General features: G+C 43.6%; 1 protein-coding gene, 1 long non-coding RNA gene and 1 other non-coding gene across 3 annotated transcripts in view; 1 reads left to right on the top strand and 2 right to left on the bottom strand.

Annotated features, from left to right (window-relative positions):
- Positions 1 to 13114: 13114 nt before the first annotated feature.
- On the bottom strand, positions 13115 to 15666 carry LOC110740389 (uncharacterized protein KIAA1211-like). The gene is made up of 2 exons (XM_009213167.4): positions 14867 to 15666; positions 13115 to 14306 (listed from the first exon to the last, which is right to left on the bottom strand). Exons 1-2 carry the CDS (start codon positions 15594 to 15596, stop codon positions 14179 to 14181), a joined length of 858 nt encoding a protein of 285 aa, XP_009211431.3. The 5' UTR covers positions 15597 to 15666; the 3' UTR covers positions 13115 to 14178.
- Positions 14434 to 14518, bottom strand: TRNAR-UCU. Its single transcript is given in 2 exon segments — positions 14434 to 14469; positions 14482 to 14518. It is a non-coding gene; the product is annotated as a tRNA-Arg (tRNA).
- The window catches only part of LOC116268954, a 34481-nt gene continuing 26956 nt past the window's right edge, over positions 15649 to 23173 (top strand). Inside the window, exon 1 of the long non-coding RNA XR_004176249.1 lies at positions 15649 to 16526. This is a non-coding gene — a long non-coding RNA (uncharacterized LOC116268954). The remainder of the gene's footprint in view (positions 16527 to 23173) is intronic.

Here is a 23173-nt window from a genome sequence, read left to right as displayed (position 1 = left end):
ATGATTTTAAGTTGGCCAGGGGGTCTTTGAAGTTAACCCAGCTTACCTCTTTTCCAGTGGTACAAGTATGCACCCTGGCTAAGCTGGTTTCTGGCACCCAAGGAGTGTTGATCATTTCTGTTGATACTTGGTGAGTTGTAGCTTCCTTTATGTTACTATTCACTTCACCTCTATTTTTCCAGCATACTGCTTCCTTGAGATATCAGCAAATATGAAATCTTCTTTTTTATAATAGTTTTGGGGTACATGTGTAGAACGTGCAGGTTACCTAGGTATACATGTGCCATTGTGGTTTGCTGCACCCATCAGCCTATCATCTACATTAGGTATTTCTCCTAGTACTATCTCTCCCCTAGGTCCCCACCCACAACACGCCCCAGTGTGTGATATTCCCCTCCCTGTGTCCTCGTGTTCTCATTGTTCAACTCCCACTTATGAGTGAGAACATGTGGTGTTTGGTTTTCTGTTCTTGTGTTAGTTTGCTGAGATACTTTCCAGCTTCATCCATGTCCCTGCAAAGGACATGAACTCATCCTTTTTTATGGCTGCATAGTATTCCATGGTGTATATGTGCCACATGTTCTTTATCATTCGTGGGCATTTGGGTTGGTTCCAAGTCTTTGCTCTTGTGAACAGTGCCACAGTAAACATACGTGTGCATGTATCTCTATAGTAGAATGATTTATAATCCTTCGGGTATATACCCAGTAATGGGATTGCTGGGTCAAATGGTATTTCTGGTTCTAGATCCTTGCGGAATCGCCACACTGTCTTCCACAATGGTTGAACTAATTTACACTCCCGCCAACAGTGTAAAAGCATTCCTATTTCTCCACATCCTCTCCAACATCTATTGTTTCCTGACTTTTTAATGATCACCATTCTAACTGGTGTGAGATGGTATCTCATTGTGGTTTTGATTTGCATTTCTCTAATGACCAGTGATGAGTGTTTTTTCGTGTTTGTTGGCTGCATAAATATCTTCTTTTGAGAAGTGTCTTTTCATATCCTTCACCCACTTTTTGATGGGGTTGTTTTTTTCTTGTAAATTTGTTTTAAGTTCTTTGTAGATTTCTGGAAATTAGCCCTTTGTCAGATGGATAGATTGCAAATTTTTTCTCCCATTCTGTAGGTTGCCTGTTCACTCTGATAATAGTGTCTTTTGCTGTGCAGAAGCACTTTAGTTTAATTAGATCCCATTTGTCAATTTTGGCTTTTGTTGCCATTGCTTTTGGTGTTTTAGTCATGAAGTCTGCCCACACCTATGTCCGAAATCTCATATTTACTGCTTGGAGTCACAACCTAGTAATAGCAGAACTGACAGTAATATTCATAGTTGGAGTTAGGGAAGCATCTATGTCTGTTCTCTTTTATAAAAAACTACTTTTGTTTCTGGAGTATTATGTTTTGCCTTCTACTGGATAAAATAAGGACCTAGTATGAGAGAATTGTCTCCTTTAGTGCTTCTGGCCTTCTACAAATATCTGGATATTTAAATAATGGATGAAGTTATGTTTTGCTTTTTAATAAGCAAGTCTTTTGAGAAACAGGTTTTACTGACTTTGGCCTGTGTCACTAAACTCAGTTCACCTACTGGAACTTTTTTTTTTTTTTTTTTTTTTGAGACAGTCTCACTCCATCACCCAGTGCCATCTCAGCTCACTGCAACCTCCACCTCCCAAGTTCAAGTGATTATCGTGCCTCAGCCTCCCAAGTAGCTGCGACTACTGGGTATGCCATTATGCCCAGCTAACTTTTATATTTTTAGTACAGATGGGGTTTTGCCATCCTTACCTCAAGTGATCCATCCGCCTTGGCCTCCCAAAGTGCTGGGATTACAGGTGTGAGCCACCGTGCCCGGCCAACTGGAACTATTTGAAGGCTTTATACCAGAAAAATGTAAAGAATATAAAGTGCTGCCACAGTCAGGTGTGCTGGTGAAAGAGACCTTCAAAATACCCCTGAGAAGATATTGAAAGATTTCTAAAAGAATGGTGTATTTATACATCATCTGGTTTCAAAATCCTTTTTTTTTTTTTTTTTTTTTTGAGATGGAGTCTCGCTCTGTCGCCCAGGTTGGAGTGCAGTGGCATGATCTCGGCTCACTGCAACCTCCGCCTCCCGGGTTCAAGCAATTCTCCTGCCTCAGCCTCCTGAGTAACTGGGATTACAGGCACCCACCACCACACCATGCTAATTTTTGTACTTTTAGTAGAGACGGGGTTTCACCATGTTGGCCAGGCTGGTCTTGAACTTCTGACATCAGGTGATCCACCTGCCTCAGCCTCCCAAAGTGCTGGGATTACAGGTGGGAGCCACCATGCCCAGCCCAAAATGTTCTTAAGACAAAGTAGATGCTGTAAGACTACAGTTGATAAAGGTGGGCTCTGGGCTAGGTTCTTAGCATCTAACACAATGAGTTCTGTGTTCAGTGTTCTGCTGTATGATAAACCAACTGCTCTAGAGAAACACCAATATTCCTCTTACTGAAACCTGGAAAAATGTCTATTTTGGGTCCCATAAGTAGGATGTCACAAAAGGAGTGGGGAGCGGGGAGGCTATATAAAAAAGTTCAACAAAACCTTAGTAACTGGTATACACATTAATAGGATCCCATTCTTAGAAACAGCAAGTTAAAGAAAATATCATAATGGGAAAAAAAAAGTTAACATGTACCAGGTATTCAGTCTCTCAGGTAAAGTGCAATTATTCTCATTGTCACATAGTTTTCGAAGTGAAGAAACGCTTCCAAGAAGTAGGGTCAATACCATGACCTATAATTAAATGTCATAAGCAGATCAGTGTTCTAGAGACATCTCAAATGAACTATGAAATGTAAAATTAGGTAAGTTTGTGCATAGAGGATTTCTAGGACGATATACCTTCAAATCAAGATGGCCCTGTAGTTCCTCAAGCTCAATTTTATCAATTCCAGTTACCCTCATTTCCAGTTCACTTTAGTGAATCACTATCATGGCCTTAACTCATTGTTTGAGAATTCAGTGGTCAAGATTCTTAACTCAGACTACCCCAATCTGTTACCCTGTTAGCCTTTACTTCAGTTCTCTCCAACTTAGCCTTGGCTGCAATTTGGAATTACCTATGGTGACTTCAAAATGGCTGATGCCTGGGTCTCACCCCCCAAACATTGTGAAATCATTTCAAGCCTTTCAGCCACTCATTCTCTGAATCCTCTATCCCCATGAAGATACATTTTTCTCCCTAACCAATCTAGACCCAATTCATCTGTTTCTGTTACTCTCACCTCACCAATCCCAGTCAGGGAAACACTATTCTTACCAGTCTAGATTATTGAGATTCAGGAAAGTATAATGAAGCTATTGACTGTCAGCTGGGTTTTCACTGCTACTCCACAATCCATTTATTTCAAATATTTTCCACCAAATTCATCCTGCAAGTCAGCTAACACAAATAATTGAGTCCTGTGCATTATATAAGCACTTGGGTACAGCAGGGAAGCTAATGCAGCCTCTACACCCAAAGAGCATGCAGGAGATACCAGACACTTCCATTCTCCCAGAACCCAACTTCCACGCCTAGCCTCAGCAAACTATTTACTCCTTCACTAAACCAGCCACGGCCATCTGATGAAGCCTGCCTTACCTCCTCATGGCCCCACCAGTCTAGAGAAACTTCCTACATACCTCCTTACTGCTATGGTCCATTTTTTTCTCAGTCTTCATCCCTTCTAACCAGACAATGTCTTTTGACACTACTGATCTTCCCCTTCTTGAAGCTTGAGCTGCTCTACTTTGGTAGCAAGATCAGCTTTTCTGCTTCTCCTACCTAGTCTTTATTTTCTTACTCTACTCTGTCCATCACTTAAATTGTTGGTTTCCCTAATGCCTGCCTTCGTCTTCTTTCTCTATACTGTTTGACTTGAGTATCTTGTCCTCCCTCTCCTTCAACTTATGCTCTCACCTCTTCAGATGACCCCAGAGTCTCCATCCTTACATCTCTATCCCCCACCCTCTGTTGCAGACTCACATTTCCAATTAACTGTACAAATAAATTAACCATATAAAGTACTAGAAAGTTATCTCAAATTGAACATATCCGGAACCAGACACATCATCTTTCTGAGATGATTAAATAAAAACTAGCACTATGCCTTGCAAATAACAAGTACTCAAAGGGAAGCTACTGTTTCCATTTTCTCCTGCAACCTCCCCATTGAATAGTTTTAATGAGGCCATACTGCATTTTACTCTCTATGGCTCACCTCTGCCTAATGACACAAACAGAAACCCTACATTCAAGACCTGACATTCAAGCCCCTCCACAAAATGACACCACCACAGGTTTATATTCACTGCTTCCCTACTCATGCCCTAAACTTCACTTGTGCTACTTACTTGCCTATTTCTCTCTCAGCTATTTTCACAGCCCTTTCTCTGGTTTGTAGGAAACTACATGTCCCCGATTCCCTTGCCAACTGGCTTCACAGTAAGACACTGACAAAAGACAGAGGGGCAGGAAGAGGAGAGAAACCAGCGTATTTCTCTCTGCCTTGGTTTGGGTTGCGGCCCCACCATGCTCCCAGTCCCCACCAGCCAGATGACTCAGGCTTCCAAGTTCTGGTAACACCATCTCCCACTGTCCCTCTGGCACTAGAGGTAGTAGAGGTTTCCTACTGTTGCAGTATCTGAGTTGCCAACACTTTCAGCATTTCTGTCACCTGTGGAACAATTCCCTATATTAAATTATCTACAGCAATGTGTTTTTCTGTCCAAACCTGACTGATAACATTTCAGCCAAACCAAACTACTTGATACTGAGCATTCAGTCAACATATACTGAGTTCCATGCACACCAAGTACCACGACAGGTTCAGCTTTTACGTCTTTGTTCATGTGGTTAATTCCACCTAAAATATCTTTCCTGCCTCCATTTCACCTAACAAACTAGTACTGACCTGAAGCCTATTCAGCAACCAATATTTTGAGCATCACCTCTGTGCAAGGCACCACACTAGGTGCTAGGGGTGCACAGGAAAGGAGGTCATCCTAGTCATCACAGAGCTGACAGTCTACATGCTTCAGAATGCCTTTTTCAGATTCTCTCCACTGATGTATATACTCCTATTTGCCTGTGCTTATTTTTACTCCACTTATTCCTATTTAACAAATGTCTATATAGCACTTATCGTCAGGGACTGTTCTAAGGACTTACACATATAACTTATTTTTATGTTACCCTTATGTACCTAAGTTCGTATGTACATATGTAACATTATATTTGTATATAATAACTTAGGCATTTGGTAAACCTATGATGTAGGTGCTATTATCCCATTTTATAAGTGAGAAACTGAGGCACAGAGGTTAACCTATGGTCACAGAACTAGTAAGTGTAAATCTCTGTCACACTTTTATTCTTGTCTTGCACTACAGCTATCTGCACACCTATTTCAGCATCACTGGCAGAAATTGCTGGACTTTTACTTTCTTCTGTAGTTACGGGACACTTGATTTTTGGCTGAGAATGTGGCCACCTGGGGGAAAAAAGCTGTAATTCCCACCTTCCTATGGGATGTGAGTAGAAAGAAGTGATATGTGCAACTTTTAGGAAGTGTCCTTCAAAGATGGATGAGGTTGGAGTAGGGCCCTTCTCTGTCCTTTCATCTCCTTCCCACAAGCTAGTATGTTGACCTCATGGCTCCTGTTATGTTGACCAGAAGCAGCCATCTTGGAGCAGGAAGTGGAAGCTGCATTTTGAGGATGGAAGAATAAGAAAGAACCTGGATCTCTCATGATTAAGTAGCTGCTATTCCCTGGTAGCTGTCATTTTTACATGAGAGAGAAAAAGCCTTTATCTTGTAAAGTCCACCGTTATTGTGGGTGTCCTGTCACACTCATAGCTGAAACTGATCCTAATTAATGAAATCACCAATCCATGCTCTCTGTCCCTCACTAGGCTCAACTTTTAAGAAAATTCACTCTATCTCACTCATGTTTGTATTTCCTTCGTGCATAGTTCCTTGCACAAACTACTACTCAAAAGTTACATGCTGAGGGTGAGTGGGTTATAAAATATAAACGGATGGATGCAGAAGGTCCCAGATAAGAAGGAAATTGGTATGAAACCGCTCCTGACCTCTGGTCTTTTAGAATCTGTATTGGTCATAGGCGACAAAAAGGTGGGAGTGTCTCATCCTTTAAGGCAGCTTCTGCTTTGTCAATACCTTCCCTGGGTCCTAGGTATGAGGTAGGGCTGTAAAAGAGAGCACAGAGAAACTAGGTCTTCCAACATGAACACCTTCAGTTGTCCCCTGTCTACCTTCATGCTTTTATCTCTGCCCCCTTCCCACTTGCCTCAGAAGGACAGGCATTTTTCTACCATTCCTAGGCTGATCCTTTCACCTGACTCCCAGAACATCTTTGCATCTTAACTTTCTCATCTATAAAATGGGGATAATTCACACTTCTTAGAATTAGGGGATAATTAAATGGTAAAGGTTAAATAAATTTTCTGGCATAAAGCAGGTGTTCAAAAAATGTTAAGTGATTCTCTTTTCCTCTTAACCCCCTTCTCCTCCAGAGGAAACGTGCTCCTTTGGTTCTTGGGGAAACACCTTTTTCCTGCATCTCTTCCTATCTCTCCAGACACCCTTTCCTGGTCTCTTTGAAGGACTCATTATTTGCCTATACCTCAAATGTCTGTGCTGGGTTTCTGTCCTCTATACTCAGTCTTCTTTTTTTTTTTTTTTTTTTTTTTTTAGAGAGAGAGAGAGTTTTGCTCTTGTTGCCTAGGCTGGACTGCAATGGCACAATCTCAGCTCATCGCAACCTCCACCTTCCGGGTTCAAACAATGCTCTTGCCTCAGCCTCCCAAGTAGCTGGGATTACAGGCATGTGCCACCATGCCCAGCTAATTTTGTATTTTTAGTAGAGACAGGGTTTCTCCATGTAGGTCAGGCTGGTCTTGAACTTCTGACCTCACATGATCTACCCACCTCAGCCTCCCAAAGTGCTGAGATTACAGGCGTGAGCCACCACACCTGGCCCATCTTTTCTTACTGTACACTCTCCCTATACGATCTCATCTATGTCCAGAGCTTCAAGTGCCATCTGTACGATAATGAATTTTAAATCCCAAGCATAGATCTGTCTCCTGAGCTCCAGACCTTCTCTTCTTTTCCTTTCCTCTCCCTATACATTTCCCTTCCTATAATTCTCCTCTTTCTGATATTCTTTCATTCTATAAATACTTATTGAGAGCCTGCTATGTGTTTGGCATTGTATATCCAGCTGCCAGGATGCTCCACAGACCTCAAACTCAACATCTGCAAATCTGAACTCATTTCCATCCCCCATTCCCAAACCCACTTCTTGCTACTTTGTTTGTGGTCCCAGTGACTACTTCAGCACCCACCCATCTGCCTAATTAGAAATGGGAGTCATTCTGACTGCTCCCTCTCTCCTTGACATCCCTTAATTCATCAAGGCCCATCAATTTGGCCTCCCCTGAAACATCTCCAGTTTGTATACTTAACCTTCTCTCCAAACCACCTCCCTGGTTCTAGTCCTCATCATTTTCTTAACTAGATTATCTCCGATTACCTCAGACTGGTCTTCCAACTTACAGTTGTGTGTTATTCCAGCCCGTGATCCACACTGCAGTCAGACAGACGGTACAAAACACACATCTAATCCTACTGCTTCTCAACTAAAAACTATTCAGTGGTTTCCCATTGCCTTTAGGGTAAAGTCCACACTCTTCAACACAGTGTACAAGACGTCCAAGATATGATCCCTGCTGGAATCACTCTGAAAAGACATATTTATATGTTTCTCCAATAGTATCAGAAGGAGTTCCTAGAGACGCTTAACAGATGGGCTCCTAAGGGGCTGACTAATCACTGAGATTGGACATATAGTAGAGCATAAGGGGTCAATAAATGTTTTTTAAAAACCAAGTTTGAGAAATATTTAATGGATAAGCAGTATTACAGCTACCTGTCTGAAAGTGATCCAGGAACAGGTAGGTATTCTTTTTTCCTTCCTCTTTAGCATTGTTTTTTTTTTAATTTTTTTTATTTTTATTTTTTTATTTTATTTTTTTGAGACAGAGTTTTGCTCTTGTTGCCCAGGCTGAAGTGCAACTTCCACCTCCTGGGTTCAAACGATTCTCCAACCTCAGCCTCCTGAGTAGCTGGCATTACAGGTATGCACTACCACACCTGGCTAATTTTGTATTTTTAGTAGAGACGGGGTTTCTCCATATTGGTCAGGCTGGTCTCGAACTCCCGACCTCAGGTGATCCACCCACCTCGGCCTCCCAAAGTGCTGGGATTACAGGCATGAGCCACCGTGCCTGGCCTACCTTTAACTTTTTTAAAATTAACTTTTTATTATCAAGGTAAGATGGGCTTATTAAGAAAAAACCTGAAACATTACATACAGGTATACAGTAAAAAGGAAGGCTCTTCCCTTCATACCACTGCTTCCCCCAACCCAGCACTACCCTAAAGTAACCACTGCTAATTGTTTGAATATCTTTCTAGAAATCATCTATGCATGCACAATGATAGGAGTAAACATACATAATTTCTACTGTTACTATGGGCATTATTTAACACAAATGGAATCTCATTTAAAATATTCATCTGCATATCTTATTTTTTCACATAATCTTGGATATTCTTGGATATAGTAGTATATATAGATCTCATTTTTTAAATGTCTTCATTGTATTTAATTCTATACATGTACACACTTTCTTTAAACAGACTATTACTGACGAACATCTAGGTTATTTCCAGTTTGGGAGCCATTACAAACAATGCTGTACTTGCTATTCATTTTATGATGGAGAGATAATTAAATGTCAATCTTTCTAACTATGCAAAAATTATAAAATATTAAAATCAGTATACACCACAACCAAGTAGCATCATTTCAAGAATGTAAAATGAGTTAAATATTAGAAAATCTGTTAATATATCATGGAATATTAGATCAAAGAAAAATCTCCATAGATTATAGACAAATAGGGATAGGTATTTTCTTAATGTGATAAAACGTGTGTGTGCTCATGCCACACCAACCCCAAAAGCCAGCGTCATGCTTAGTGGAGAAGCATTTCTATTTCTATAATGACCAGGAACAAGTCAAAGAAGTCCACTATCACCATTATCATGAAAAATTATTTAACATTTTCTGGATATACTGTACTAGCTGATGCTATTACAAGAAAAATAATACTAAGCATAAAAATTAGAAAGGAAAAAGTAAACTTATAATTTGAGTATATTTCCAGGTAACACAACTTAGTCTAACTGAAAAACTATTTTTCCTTTTTTAAATTGAGATATAACTCACTTATCATAAAATTCACCCATTTCAAAAGTGCATAATACAATGGATTTTTGTATACTCATAATTGTGCAACTATCACCACTACTTCCAGAACATTTTCATCATCCCAAAAAGAAACCCCATATCCATTAGCAGTCAGTCACATCACATTCTCCCCACTCCCAATGCCTGGCAACCACTAATTTACTTTCTGTCTCTATGGATTGGCCTATTTTAGACATTTCATATAAATGGAATCATACGATATATGGTCTTTTGTGACTGGCTTCTTTCACTTAGCATGCTTTCAAGGCTCATTAATATTGTAACATGAATCACTACTTCCTTGTTTTGCTGAATAATATTTCATCAAATAGGTATACCAGATCTTGTGTATCCAATCATCATTTGATGGACATCTGGATTGTTTTTACTTTCCGGTTATTAAAAACAATGCTAGCCGGGCACGGTGGTTCACACCTGTAATCCCAGCACTTTGGAAGGCTGAGGCAGGCGGATCACTCGAGCCCAGGAGTTTGAGACCAGCCTGGGGCAACATGGCGAAACCCCATCTCTACAAAAAATACAAAAATTAGCAGAGCGTGGTGGTGCACGCCTGTAGTCCCAGCTACTTGGGAGGCTGAGATGGGAGGCTCCCCTCAGCTCAAGAGGTCGAGGCTGCAGTGAGCCATGATCATGCCGCTGCACTCCACTGCACTCCAGCCTGGACAACACAGCGAGACCCTGTCTCAATCACCACAACAAAAATAATGCTGCTATAGATATTCCTGTACACATTTTTGTGTGGACATATGTTTTTAGTTCTCTTGGGGATATACCCAGAAGTGGAATTGCTGGGTCCTAACTCTAGTATTTAATTTTTTGAGGAATTGCCAAACTGTTTTCCAAAGAGGCCACACATTTTACATCCCCACTGGCAATGTATGAGGGTTCCAATCCTTGCCAATGCTTGTATTGTCTGTCTTTTTTTATTACAGCCATCCTACTGGGTGTGAAGTGGTATCTTATTGTGATTTAGAACTGAAAAACTATTTTAAATAGTAAGATAATTTAATGAGATACAAAATTATTATTTAAAATATCAAAAGCCTTCTTATATATAAATAATGAGTTACAAAACATAGTGGAGGAAAGGATTCCAACAAAAAAAGATAAACTATCTGGGAATAAACTTTAAAAAAAAGTCAAGATTTATATTTAACTCACTCCAGAAGAGCACAGAAGGACTGAAAATGAAAAAGCATAGTTGTTCTTTATTTCCTCCTGCTGCTCTTACACAGGATGATTCAACATCCTAATTAGTTCAATTCTCATTTCTTTCTCTCTCTCTCTCTCTCTCTGTCTCTCTCTCTCTCTCTCTCTCGACAGAGTCTGGCTCTGTCACCCAGGCCGGAGTGTCATCACACGATCTCACCTCACTGCAACCTCCACCTCCCAGGTTCAAGTGATTCTCATGCCTCAGCCTCCCAAGCAGCTGGGATTACAGGCATGTGCCAACATGCCCAGCTAATTTTTATATTTTTTGTAGAGATGGGGTTTCGCCATGTTGGCCAGACTCATCTCAAATTCCTGGCCTCAAGTAATCCACCTGCCTTGGCCTCCCAAAATGCTGGGATTACAGACATGAGCCACAGCACCTGGCCCAGTTCTATTTTAATCTATAAATATAACATGACTCCAACAAAAAAACCTCCTAAAATTAGAGCCAGACTAGCTGTAGCTAAAGCTCATGTGAAAAGATGATAAGGAATTGTGGTTTTACCCATAGACCCAGCCTTTCTGGGTTCTCATCCAGGCTTGTTGCTTATTAACTGCATATCCTTGCACAAGTTACTTAATCTGGCTGTCTAAGATGCCTCTCCTATGAAAGGGGATAATAGTATCTGCCTGGTAGGGCTGTCAGGAGGATTAAATGAAGATACATAGAGCACTGAGAATAGTACCTGGCATATAACAAGTGCCAAATAAGTGCTAACTATTATTATTCGCTGAGGAAAAATAATAATTCAAGAACGGGTAGAAAAATCTTTAAAAAAAAAAAAAAAAGTAATGAGAGAGGACTGACCCTACCAAATGGTAAAACAGCACAGTTCTGGTGAATCAAAATTAAGACAGAAAAGTCAGTGGAATAGAGCAGATAATCCAGAAAACCATATGCAGAAGAGAATCCAGAAACCCATATGCATGTGGGAATTTAGAAAATTATAAATGTGGGGCGGATGTCGTGGCTCACACCTGTAATCCCAGCACTTTAGGAGGCCAAGGCAGGTGGATCGCCTGAGCTCAGGAGTTCAAGACCAGCCTGGCCAACATGGCAAAACCCCGTCGTCTCCACTAAAAATACAAAAATTAGCCAGGTGTGGTGGCCTGCGCCTGTAATCCCAGCTACTCGGGAGGCTGAGGCAAGAGAATCGCTTGAACCTGGGAGGTGGAGGTTGCACTGAGCTGAGATTGCACCACTGCACTCCAGCCTGGGCAACAGAGCAAGACTCTGCTTAAAAAAATATATATATATATATATATATATCTGTATGTATGTATGTATGTATATGTGTATATATATGTGTGTGTGTATATATATATATGTGGCATTTCAAATGGCATCGTGTAGATAAGGAGTGTTCATTAAAAGTGATTTTGGGACAAAACTCCCACTTCACTCCTTACACAAAAACACATTCCAGATGAAGCAAAGATAAATAAAACCATAAAAATAAAGCCATTAAAGAAATAATAATCTGGCCGGGCGCGGTGGCTCACGCCTGTAATCCCAGCACTTTGGGAGGCCGAGACGGGCGGATCATGAGGTTGGAAGATCGAGACCATCCTGGCTAACACGGTGAAACCCCGTCTCTACTAAAAAAATACAAAAAAAAAAATAGCCAGGCGAGGTGGCGGGCCCCTGTAGTCCCCCAGCTATTCGGGAGGCTGAGGCAGGAGAATGGCGTAAACCCGGGAGGCGGAGCTTGCAGTGAGCTCAGATCTGGCCACTGCACTCCAGCCTGGGCAACAGAGCCAGACTCCGTCTCCAAAAAAAAAAAAAAGAAAGAAATAATCTGAGTGTAGTATGGCCCCAAACCTAGAAGCCATAAAAGACTGATAAATCCCAATACATGAATTTCTGTATGACAGAAAAACAAAACAAAATACCATAAACAAATCAAATGACAAAAAGACTGAAAAAGAATAATTGTAACATATATCACAAAGGGCTGTTTTCCATGATACCACAGAAAAATGAACACAACTCAAGAACAGATAAATCACAAGAAAAAAATTACAAATTATTCTCCGTATGGAAAGATATTCATCTTGATTCATAATAAAAGACATAGGCCAGGCATAGTAGCTCCCGTCTGTCATCCCAGCACTTAGGGAGGTCAAGATGGGAGGATCACTTGAGTCCAGGAGTTCAACACCAGCCTAGACAACATAGAGTGACCCTCATCTCTACAAAAAATTTTTAAAATTAGCTGGGTGTGTCAGCATGTACCTGTACTTCCAACTACCTGGAAGGCTGAGGTGGAAGCACTGCTTGAACTCAGGAGGTTGAGGGTGCAATGAGCTGTGATAGTGCCACTGCACTCCAATCTGGGCAACAGAATAAGACCTTGTCTCAAATAATATTAATAATATAAATACAAATTTTTAAAAATCAATATAAGAGACATGAATTAAAATCACAGCTAGAAACCACCTTTTGAGAACATGTGGGTTGTGGGGAAACAGGCACTCTCACACATTGCTAGGGAGAGAAAAATGGATACAATCTCTAAGGGGCAATTTGCCAATATATATTAAAAAATGTACAGATTAAGAACGCACAAAACTTTGAACCAAGAAAAGCAATTCAACTTTCTAGGAATCTATCCTACAGATAGATGTACCTGTACTTGTATACAATAATATAAGAACAAGGATGTTCACTGATGCATTGTTTGTAATAGGAAAATACTGGAAATCTAAATGTCCAGCTATTAGGGGCTGTTAAATCATTACCATACATACGTACAATGGAACAAGGCAGCTCTACATGTATTCATAAGTAAAACAAGCAAGTATAGCATACTACAATTTGTGTTTTTAAAAGGATACATATCACATGTATCAATAACACAGTTATTTATGACATATTTATGACAAAATATGTTTAAAATGCTAATATGGGCATAAAATAAATCTGAAAATATTTCCAAGAAACCATTACCACTAATGGCTGGCGGAGAGAATTGTGAGGCTGGCCTATAGGAATAACAAGGATGCTTACTTTTCCCTGTACCTTTTTTGACAATTTTGGATTTTGTATCTTTTGTGTGAATTACCTTTCATTGTTTTTTACGAGTTTAAGATTCCATTCATTCCTGGATTTATTTGCTAACCTTGTGCAAAGCTAACAGTTGTCAGAAAAAGATACAGTAACTCCTGTCTTGAGGAGCTGATGGGTAGTGGGCCTAGGACCTCTTTGCACTGGAATAATGGGGGAGGGGAGCAGGTGACCTTATCAGAAATGCAGATTCCTGGGCCCCGCCCCAGACGGACCGAATTAAGAGTCCCAGAGTGACGGCAGAAATCCCCATTTTTGACGGGCTCCCGCTGGGATTCGGGCGCCTGCTCATCTGGAAGCCTCCATGCTGGAGAGGTAGCACAGCGCACGCAGGGCGTAGGCGCGTTTTCTCGTCCCTCCCTCGCAGCCACAATCCCGCTCGAGGCGTGCGGGTGTCACCCGAGACCCGGGCCTCCCCTGCACTTTCCTTTAGGCCGAAACCACCAGCCCTCGCTTCGCTGTCGCTTTTCCTTCTCCGCCGCTTTTCCTTCGCCGCCGCCGCCGTCGCTCTTCTCAGGACCTAGATCGACTGCCGAATCGGCTGAGCCGGGCCCTGAGCCACCGAGGCCCGGCGAGCTGAGGGGCTCGGGACCCTTCGAGCCGCTTAAGAGCAAAGGACCCCAAGAGCCGAATGCAGTGAACTGCGAGAGCAGGGAATGAGAGACAAGTTAAACCGTTTAGCAAAAAAAAAAAAAAAAAAAAAGAAAGAAATAGGAGACATGACAGGGGCAGAAAGTAGATTGTGAGGGGGAAGGATAAAAAGCGTTACGACTCCGCCGGGACTCGAACCCGGAACCTTTGAATGCCTTCAGCCTCTAGAAGTCCAATGCGCTATCCATTGCGCCACGGAGCCACCTGTTGGAGTCTTGGCGCATCTGCCATGTTAAGCCAGAGGCGACGGCACCGCGCTCTTCCGACCGCCCCTCCAGTCGTCAGTGTCACCGAGACCCAGCCGCCGCACTCAGGGCACTGCCATTCACCTCAAACACGGGCCGCAGGCTCCCGGCCTCCCCGCAGTGGTCGCCCCTCAACAAGGTCGGCGACCCAGTTGAGCGAAGGGCGGCCGCAGTCCGCCGGTCCCAGGTGGTCGGTGTGAGGGCAGCCGCAACCCGGTCTCCTTCACGGTCCGGGCCCAGCCGTACAAATCACAGTCGCGCTTTTCCCTCCCCGGCTCCCTTCCTGCCCCAAGCGCCCCGCCTACCAGGTCTCTCCGGCGGCCGCTCCAGCCCGACCGGGACCCCAGAGTTGCAGGCCCAGGCCGGCCGTTGCACCGTTAAGCAGGGCCGGTGACGCCGGGCACTTACGTCGCGCCTGTGAGCGGCCAAGGCCGAGCGGCCGCCCCTCGGGCTGCGAGACGTAGGCGGCGACCCCTCTCGGGCCTGGGCTCTTGCCTCGCGGCCCGGGCCGGCCGGCGGCCAGCCTGGACCTGAGGCGGCGAGCGCCAGCCGCGGCGACGTCTGTGTGCGTGCTTGTGCATGTTTATTTGCGCGGGGTTCGGAAAAATGGGGTTTGGGTTGCATTTCGCTCCCCACAGACCCAGAGCCGAATTTCTGAGGTATCCGGGCTCTGGTGGACTGAGGGGGGCGACGCGCCCCGCGCCGCAGCATCCTCCGACAGCTCGTCTTCCAGCCAGCACCTGCCTCCAAGAACGCCGCGCAGCCGCCGGGAGCCCGCGCGCCCGGGGCCCGCGACTGCGTGGGCGGAAGCTGGGAGGGTGCCAGCACGCGTGGGAGCGCTGGGAGCATGCGTGTGCGGGTGCATGTGGCCGGAGGGCGCGCGCTCGAGCGCGGCCGCCGGGTTTTCTCGGTGGCTGCGAGCGGCTGGGACGGCAGAGGGCCTGGCGCCGCTGCCCGGAAGGGTGCGGTTGCCACGAATCTGAGAGGCAGATGGGTAGGGGCCTGCAGGTCTCCAGTGCCCGCAGTGATCCCCATCCGCAAGACCCCGAAGTCCTTTGAAATGGACTGTCAAAGCCGCGTGGTTGCTCTGCTACTGCGGCGGCGAGACCGAACGCCCGGCTCCCACTCTTATTAGCTCGCCGCAGCCCCAGCCCCGCCTAAGGAAGATTCGCAGGGCGTCCGCTGGGCGCGCTCTCCCAGCTTGGCCACAGCCCGCTTCTGCACCAAACCCGCCAGCCGCTGCCCACTCTGTGCTCCACCCGTACCCGCCCCAGCCCAGCATCGCCAGGCCTCAGTGCGGAATAGTCTCTGGCAGAGTTCAAAGAGGGAAAGGGAACTTCCGGGAAAAGTCTAGTGTGGTAGGGATTTTACGGTCTTATTTAACTTAACCCCAAGACAAAGCTATGAGGCGGGTACATACCACTCTCCCCTTTACAATATAAAGAAGGGAAACTGCAGCTAAGAGAGGTTGAAAAACTTGTGTAGGGACACCCAGCTAGTGAGCGTGGAGAACTGTGATGAATCTGATATTTTGTTATGTTTGCAAACTAACGTGTTAGCTTTCACGGTTTCGTGAATGCTGACAGAACACACCAGACTTCTGAGTCAGAGATAAAAGACTATTACAGCAAAAGCAATAGCCAGAGTGTCGTCATGTTTGAGTTGGCTCTCTGGACCCCAATTCTCACAGGAACGAAGCACACGGGCCCAGATGCATGCTTACACACAAGATGGGTTGCATTACAGAAGAGGAATGCTGAGCTTGGGGATCCCACCATGTTATAGTGAGCAGTAAGCAAGCCTGCTCTTTGTTCCATAGGGAGACATTACCTCATCCCTCAAGATTGCTCGCTGCAAACACAACGCCAAGAAATGGCCCAAGTAAAGCGTGATCAGGGTCTTGCATTCTTGGCACACCTAGCAAGAACGTGCAAGGATGCCGATTGTGAATCGCTTCTCCAAACAGTAAGTGGCAGAGCCCTGATTGGTGCCAGGCCTATTTAATTCTACTGTAATGTAAACAAAGTTTCTTGACAACATGGTAGATGTGTGTATATATACACACACACACACACACACATATATATATAATTGTTATGCCCCTTTAATGAAATAAATGTCTTCACATTGCACGCAGGGAGAATTCTCACATGGATAAAATTAGCCCTTAAAATGGAATATGGTTTTAAATTTATTTAAACAAATCTTTTTTGAATTCTGAAATATGCCAGGCACTGGTGGCATCTCAGGGTCTCCACTGGTCCTAGGAGTTGCTCACAGCCCAAATGGGAGAAGAGATGCTCTGTATGCCTGTGGGAAAACCATACGGAGGAATTCTGCCTGGGGTATTGGAGCCAAATCTCAAATGATGAGGAGCCATTGATGCGATTAAATGACAATTGAGACACATACATAAAAATTCTAGAAAGGGAGAATTGGGAAAGAAACAATGTGCTAAGGAAAGATGTGTATGTGTTTAATTCCACTTAATGAATCAAACGAATAATTTTAGATATTTTATTCCACTAGATGAGACCCAAAAAAATCCTATATCATGGAAAATATTAGAGATACAGTGTTAGCGGAGAGTGTGGGAAAGCCAGGCTTTCCCTGTGCAGCCTCCTGTGAGCTATCAAGGTTGTACATTTTATGCCCTGCAATTAGAAGACTGGGGCCAGGTGCAGTGGCTCACGCCTGTAATTCCAGCACTTCGGGAGGCTGAGGCGGGAGGATCACTTGAGGCCAGGAGCTTGAGGTTACAGTGAGCTATCTTTGCGCCACTGCACTGCAGCCTGGGTGACAGAGTGAGACCCCATCTCCAAAAAAAAAAAAAAAAAGAAAAGAAAGTCACAGCAGAACAAGGTCAGGTGTGTGGTGGTTCTCTGAACAATTAACTTAAGCAGTTTATAGGTAGCAATGCTAGCATGTAAGAAAAATGAAAAGAGTATTTAGTTGCCATCTGGGGAGAAAGATTCAGTGGGTTTTGTCTTCCCCTTTTCTAATCTGGCTGAATTTTCTCAGGCTGTATGTATAGTAAACAGCCATTATACAATCAGAGCCAGGAATTCCCACAAGTGAGAAAGCAACCTCTTCCTGCCAACAGAGGGAGTCAAAGCATGGTTTATAGCCACCTTCAATTGGGCTGATTTCTGCACATCTGCAGTTTGAGTTCGCTGGACAGCAAAGCCCTAAATTAAATACGACTTCATTTTTTTTATTTTTTATTTTTTATTTTTTTATTTTTATTTTTATTTCATTTTTATTTTTATTTTGAGAGAGTCTCACTCTGTCACCCAGGCTGGAGTGCAATGGTGTGATCTCGGCTCACTGCAACCTCCACTTCCCGAGTTCAAGTGATTCTCCTGCCTCAGCCTCGTTAGTAGCCGGGATTACGGGCATGTGCCACCACATCCGGCTAATTTTTGTATTTTTAGTATAGACGGGGTTTCCCCATGTTGTCCAAGTGGGTCTTGAACTCCTGACCTTGTGACCTGCCTGCCTCGGCCTCCCAAAGTGAGGTGTGAGCCACTGTGCCCGGCCAGCAGGATTATTTTTAAGTTACTGCGGTGGTTAGTGATTTCGGCCTTCCCAGAAGCTCTGGAAATGGACTATACTTCTACTGTATATATTTTCACTAGCTTTGCTTTACTCCAGAGGGATAAGGTTGCTGGAGTACCAGTTTTGTTCAATTCAATGAGTAGGGACAATACAGTTAGGCCTACTGTGGGAATAAAGTGAAAGTTTAAGACATAATTCCTACCTTCAAGGACACTGCAAATTTCCTAGGAGAAATACGATTTATGAATATGAAGCAATAAGCAAATGAAGCAAGGTAGCATGTGAAAAAGTGGCATAATGTGATTGGGCATTCCTACCAGTAAAAATTTTTTGAGTTTGGACCCCCAAGGAACAAGGATGCTCTATTGTACTAATTATAAAACATATCTAAAAATGAATTTTTAAAGGGTGAGATTTTAAAAAAAAGAACAACAAAAAGTGTGGTAGTAGGGGTTAAGAGTACAGCCTGTGGAGTCAGGACCCTGTCGTTCAAATCTTGGTTCTGCGTTTATTTGCAGGACATGATCCTTAACTTCTCTGCCTGAAAAATTATAAAATTGTTATGAGAATTGCAGTAGTTAATCCTCTCAAGGATTTATCTCAGTCCTGGCACATGTTAAGTGTGTAACAAATATTTGCTATTATTTTAGTAAGCAGCTCTTAATAAAGAAATCCCACATCCTGCAGAAACAAAGGACAGTACAGATACAGCATCAGCTAAATTTGTTGCAACCGGAGGGACATTCTGCAGCTCCCTACCCAACTCCTACTCAGCTGTACGTTTCATTTCTGTTACCAAACAGAACACTTAGCTTCTCAGACAGAAGACATCTCCTTCAGCTTCAATTCCTCACAGTTCTCTGTTCAAGAACCTTAGGCACATTTTTATTTTCATTTGCCTTACCCACCACATGGTTTCCCAAAACAAGGGTACCATCCACCCTTAAGGACTTGTGAAGACTCATTTCTTGTTAGATAAAATCTACTCACAACATTGAAATGAAGGCCTTTTTCATCCTAAAATCTACTCACAACTTTGAAATGAAGGCCTTTTTCATCCTAAAATATCTTAGTGCTGAGTGTGATTATTGAGCCAGGCCAATAGCCAAACCACATCAGATGGCCAGGCAGGAATAGGGGAAGGAAAAGAAAATTTTCCAGGATGAAGAAAAACAGAACATCAAGACAAAAATGAGGGTTGAATAGGTCCTTATGGAAGTACAGTTTGGGGTGATGGAAGATGTGTCAATAGACGAGGTTGGGAAGGTAGGATCCAGGCCAGGTATGGCAAAAGGGGTAGGGGCAGACTTGATTCAGGATAAGGAATGTGGCAATGGGAAAGGCATTTGGCATGAGAAAGGCTGTGTTTAGAGTGATTACTATAGGAGGGAATGTGCAGGCAGAATGGAATGGGGCCAGAGGGTCAGGGAGACTACTGCATCCTATTTAATTTGTATGATTTCTTCATCTCTTCAACAAGCTGTCTGAGGGTCTAGTTGTAGTGACTTTGGGGCATACAAAGATGAAAAACACATGTGCTTGGCTTATAAGCCTTATAGAAAGGATGATAGGCCAGGCGTGGTAGCTCATGGCTGTGATCCTAGCACTTGGGGAGGCTGAGGCGGGTGGATTACCTCAGCTCAGGAGTTCAGGACCAACCTGGCCAACATGGTGAAACCCCGTCTTTACTAAAAATACAAAAATTACCCAGGTGTGGTGGCACGTGCCTGTAATCGCAGCTACTCGAGAGGCTGAGACAGGAGAACCGCTTGAACCTGGGAGGCAGAGGTTGCAGTGAGCCAAGATCACAACATTTGCATTCCAGCCTGGGCAACAGAGCGAGACTCCATCTCCAGAAAAAGGAAAAAAAAGAAAAAAGAAAAAGAAAGGATGACAGTTACACAAACAGCTGTGCAGCTGTGATGTAAAGTAAAAAGGTCTTTAAGTGAGGTGCAGGTGTGATACGGGACTTCAGGGAAGAGAGAGATTACATTCTGAGAGGGAATTAAACAGGGAGGCTGCATTTGAAATGGGCTAGCTAATCTAGGACTGACTTGCATACAAGGAATGCTGTGGCTAGGGCGCAGGGGTAGAAACCAGATTTAGGGGTTATGAGGAAGAAGATAGGACAAGGCTGGGAAAATAATGGAGGCTGAGCAGTTCAGTGCACAGTGTTTAAAAAGGTGCCGCAAACTTGGTCTTGGTTGCAGCAGGTGCTGGTAAAGAAGGTCATTGGGATTTGGAGTACTGGTGACAAAGGCATGGTTCTGTGCCATCAGCCTGTTCACAAGAGGACAAGAATCACAGCTAAGGATAAAGGGAACATGATCTGGCCCTGACAGGGGAAGGCTTGGGAGGCTGACTGAAAGACTTAGACCAGTAGGGTGGTATTCAGAGAAGAGGTCTAGTCATGAAGGAAAACTGAGGCAGATGCAGGTATATCGTGTCTAAGGCAGGCAGCACCACCAGTTCCAGATCTCATGGTGGTTGCCTAGGGCTGCTGACCAGGCTTCCAAGCCTAGTAGGGCTCAGGAAGGATGTAGGAATATCTTGTAAGTGGCAGTTACTTGTCTGCTGTTGAGATGGCCAAACAAAGGCTGAGCCTTACTTGAATCTTCAAGGCTGGTCAAGCTTGTCCCTGCACAAACAAAAGACCACATTCATTCATTTAAGCATTAAGACTAGCCAGGCTCTCCACAAGTCTCTTGGGACACTTTGGTGAAGAAGACAAATGCTGTCATTGCTGCCATGGACCTTGTAATCTTGAGCAAAGTCAGACAGCAGAGCATGGATGAGTATAGGAAATGGGATGAATATAGGAAATGGGCTTGACTTAAGAGATACAGCTGAGAAAGTCAGTGGGGCAGAGATCTGGAAGCGCTTTAGATGCAAGGCTAAGGAGCCTGGGGTTGAGCAGCCCCATGTCACCTCCTCTGAGAATTTTCCCAGACATTCTTCTACAGCCTAGTCTCTTGGTGGTGGGGAGGGCCTCCTGGGTTCCCAAAGTACTTTCAAAGCTCTATAATTTTCTGTGTGATTTTCTATCTCTTCTCCCAGACAATAAGCATCTTGGGGGAGTGGGAGGAAGGTGGGGGGAACACGTCTTCTTTTTCTTTATCTTTGTAACCTCAGTCCCTAGCATTGTGGCTAGCTCACAACAAGCAGCTTTGGATATTGACTGAACAAATGAATGAGTTCTGTAGGCAATAAGGAAGCTACTTGACTATATGCTTAACTTATCTTCTGCATTAGACCAGAAGATCTTGAAAGCTAAACATCCATGCTTTCTAGCTGTTTTGTAATTCTCCCCAAGGCTTAGCAGAATGCCCTGTACACAGTGGACACTCCATAAATGTTGCCTGAATGCCTCTGTGGAAGTAGAAGTTGACCTTCGGTGTCCTAATTCCTGCTTTCAGTGACCCAGTTTGGGGAGTAGGTCTTAAATTTCTTCCCCTCAGAATGACATCTCTGCCTTTTAAGTTCTCAACAAATTAGCAGGATGACTTCTTTTGGTAAGTGTATTTGGGAGGAAAGGCATTCTGAGCCCCACTCCTGGGCCTCACAACAAATAACCATCTATTAGAGCTTAGTGAATCTTAATTGTTTAGCTGTTGAAAATAATAATGAAGTAATAACACATCACACCAGGCACTTTTCTGGGTTCTTCATGTATATCAGACCTCACTTAATTTTCATAACAACCCTCTAAGATAGCAGGATCATTGCCCCATTCCCAGATGGGAAGGCAAACCACAAGGAAAGCAGCAGGATTGAATCCCCAAGTTCACATATACCCCGGACTGCAGCAGTTTCTCCTAGAAAAGAAATCAGGAGAGAATCAGCAAGCAACTGGGAGCAGACTTGTTAGACTAGTGGTCTTCAAACTCTACCACGCTCTAGAATCTTGATGCTCAGGATGCACCCTGAAGCCAGTTAAATCAGAATTTCTGGGGATGGGACCCTGGCATCAGCATTTTTTTTTAAACTCCCTAGGTGATTCTCATATGTAGCCAAATTTGAAAATAATGCCCTCTGCCCTTCTTGCAAAAATGCTGACCATGAACCAGGAGCATCAGCATGATCTGGGAGCAGATTAGAAGTGCAGGTTCTCGGGCCCCACCCTAGACCTGCTGAATCAAATCTGTATTTTACTAAGATCCCCTATGTGACTCATTTGCACTAACGTTTAAGATGCACTGGTTTAGGGCTTAGGTATTCGAGCTCTCATTATTCCACTTGGGCGTCAGTTATTAGCATAAATTTAAATCCTTAATAAGCAAATCTCAGAACTCCATCAAAAAGCTCAGAATCAATCTGATATATTGGCCCAAAAAAATTACTTCAGAGGAAACTATAACCTTTTACTTCTCATTGTGTGAGGGAAGTGAGGAAGAAAAGTTATATCGCTAATGGTGTCTAACAGAATATAGGTTCAGTCCAATCTAGAAGAGTCAGATGAGTAACTCCTGGCTGCCTTCCTTCTTCTGAGTCAGAAAGTTCAGGCCTATGACCTCAGTTAGGCAATGACCATACTTGAGTACCAAGCTGATTGATAAAGAAAATCCTCCAACCAGAGGTAGCTAAGCTTTCACAACTTCTGCTATTTCCCCAAGGTATGTTCCTGTTATGGACCCATAGATGACACCAGCAATCCTTGTCCCAATTGAGATCTTGTTATTTGTCATTCAGCTTTCTGAATCTAACTAGATACATTGCCCACTTTTTAGTTTAGTTTAATTTCGTTTTTTTCTTTTCTTTTTCTTTTCTTTTTTTTTTTTTTTTTTTTGGAGACTGAGTTTCACTCTTTTTGCCCAGGCTGGAGTGCAGTGGCACAGTCTCAGCTCACTGCAACCTCCACGATTCAAGCTATTCTCCCACCTCAGCCTCCTGAGCAGCTGGGACTATAGGCACACACCACCATGCCCGGGTAATTTTATGTTTTTAGTAGAGACAGGGTTTCACCATGTTGGCCTGGCTGGTCTCAAACTCCTGAGCTCAGGCGATCCACCTGCCTTGGCCTCCCAAAGTGCTGGGATTACAGGTGTGAGCCACCA

Source organism: Papio anubis, chromosome 1 (genome assembly GCF_008728515.1).
Source record: "Papio anubis isolate 15944 chromosome 1, Panubis1.0, whole genome shotgun sequence".
Taxonomy (NCBI): domain Eukaryota; kingdom Metazoa; phylum Chordata; class Mammalia; order Primates; family Cercopithecidae; genus Papio; species Papio anubis.
This window is presented reverse-complemented; position numbering and strand designations above follow the sequence as displayed.

What these genes read in the sequence shown, in the direction of transcription:
- LOC110740389 (XM_009213167.4), bottom strand. Translation starts at nt 15,596, where the DNA reads ATGGGGATCACTGCGGGCACTGGAGACCTGCAGGCCCCTACCCATCTG. An exon ending in GCGGCCGCCGGAGAGACCTG is followed by an intron (nt 14,307 to 14,866) that starts GTAGGCGGGGCG and finishes CTGCTCTCGCAG; the next exon opens with TTCACTGCATTCGGCTCTTG.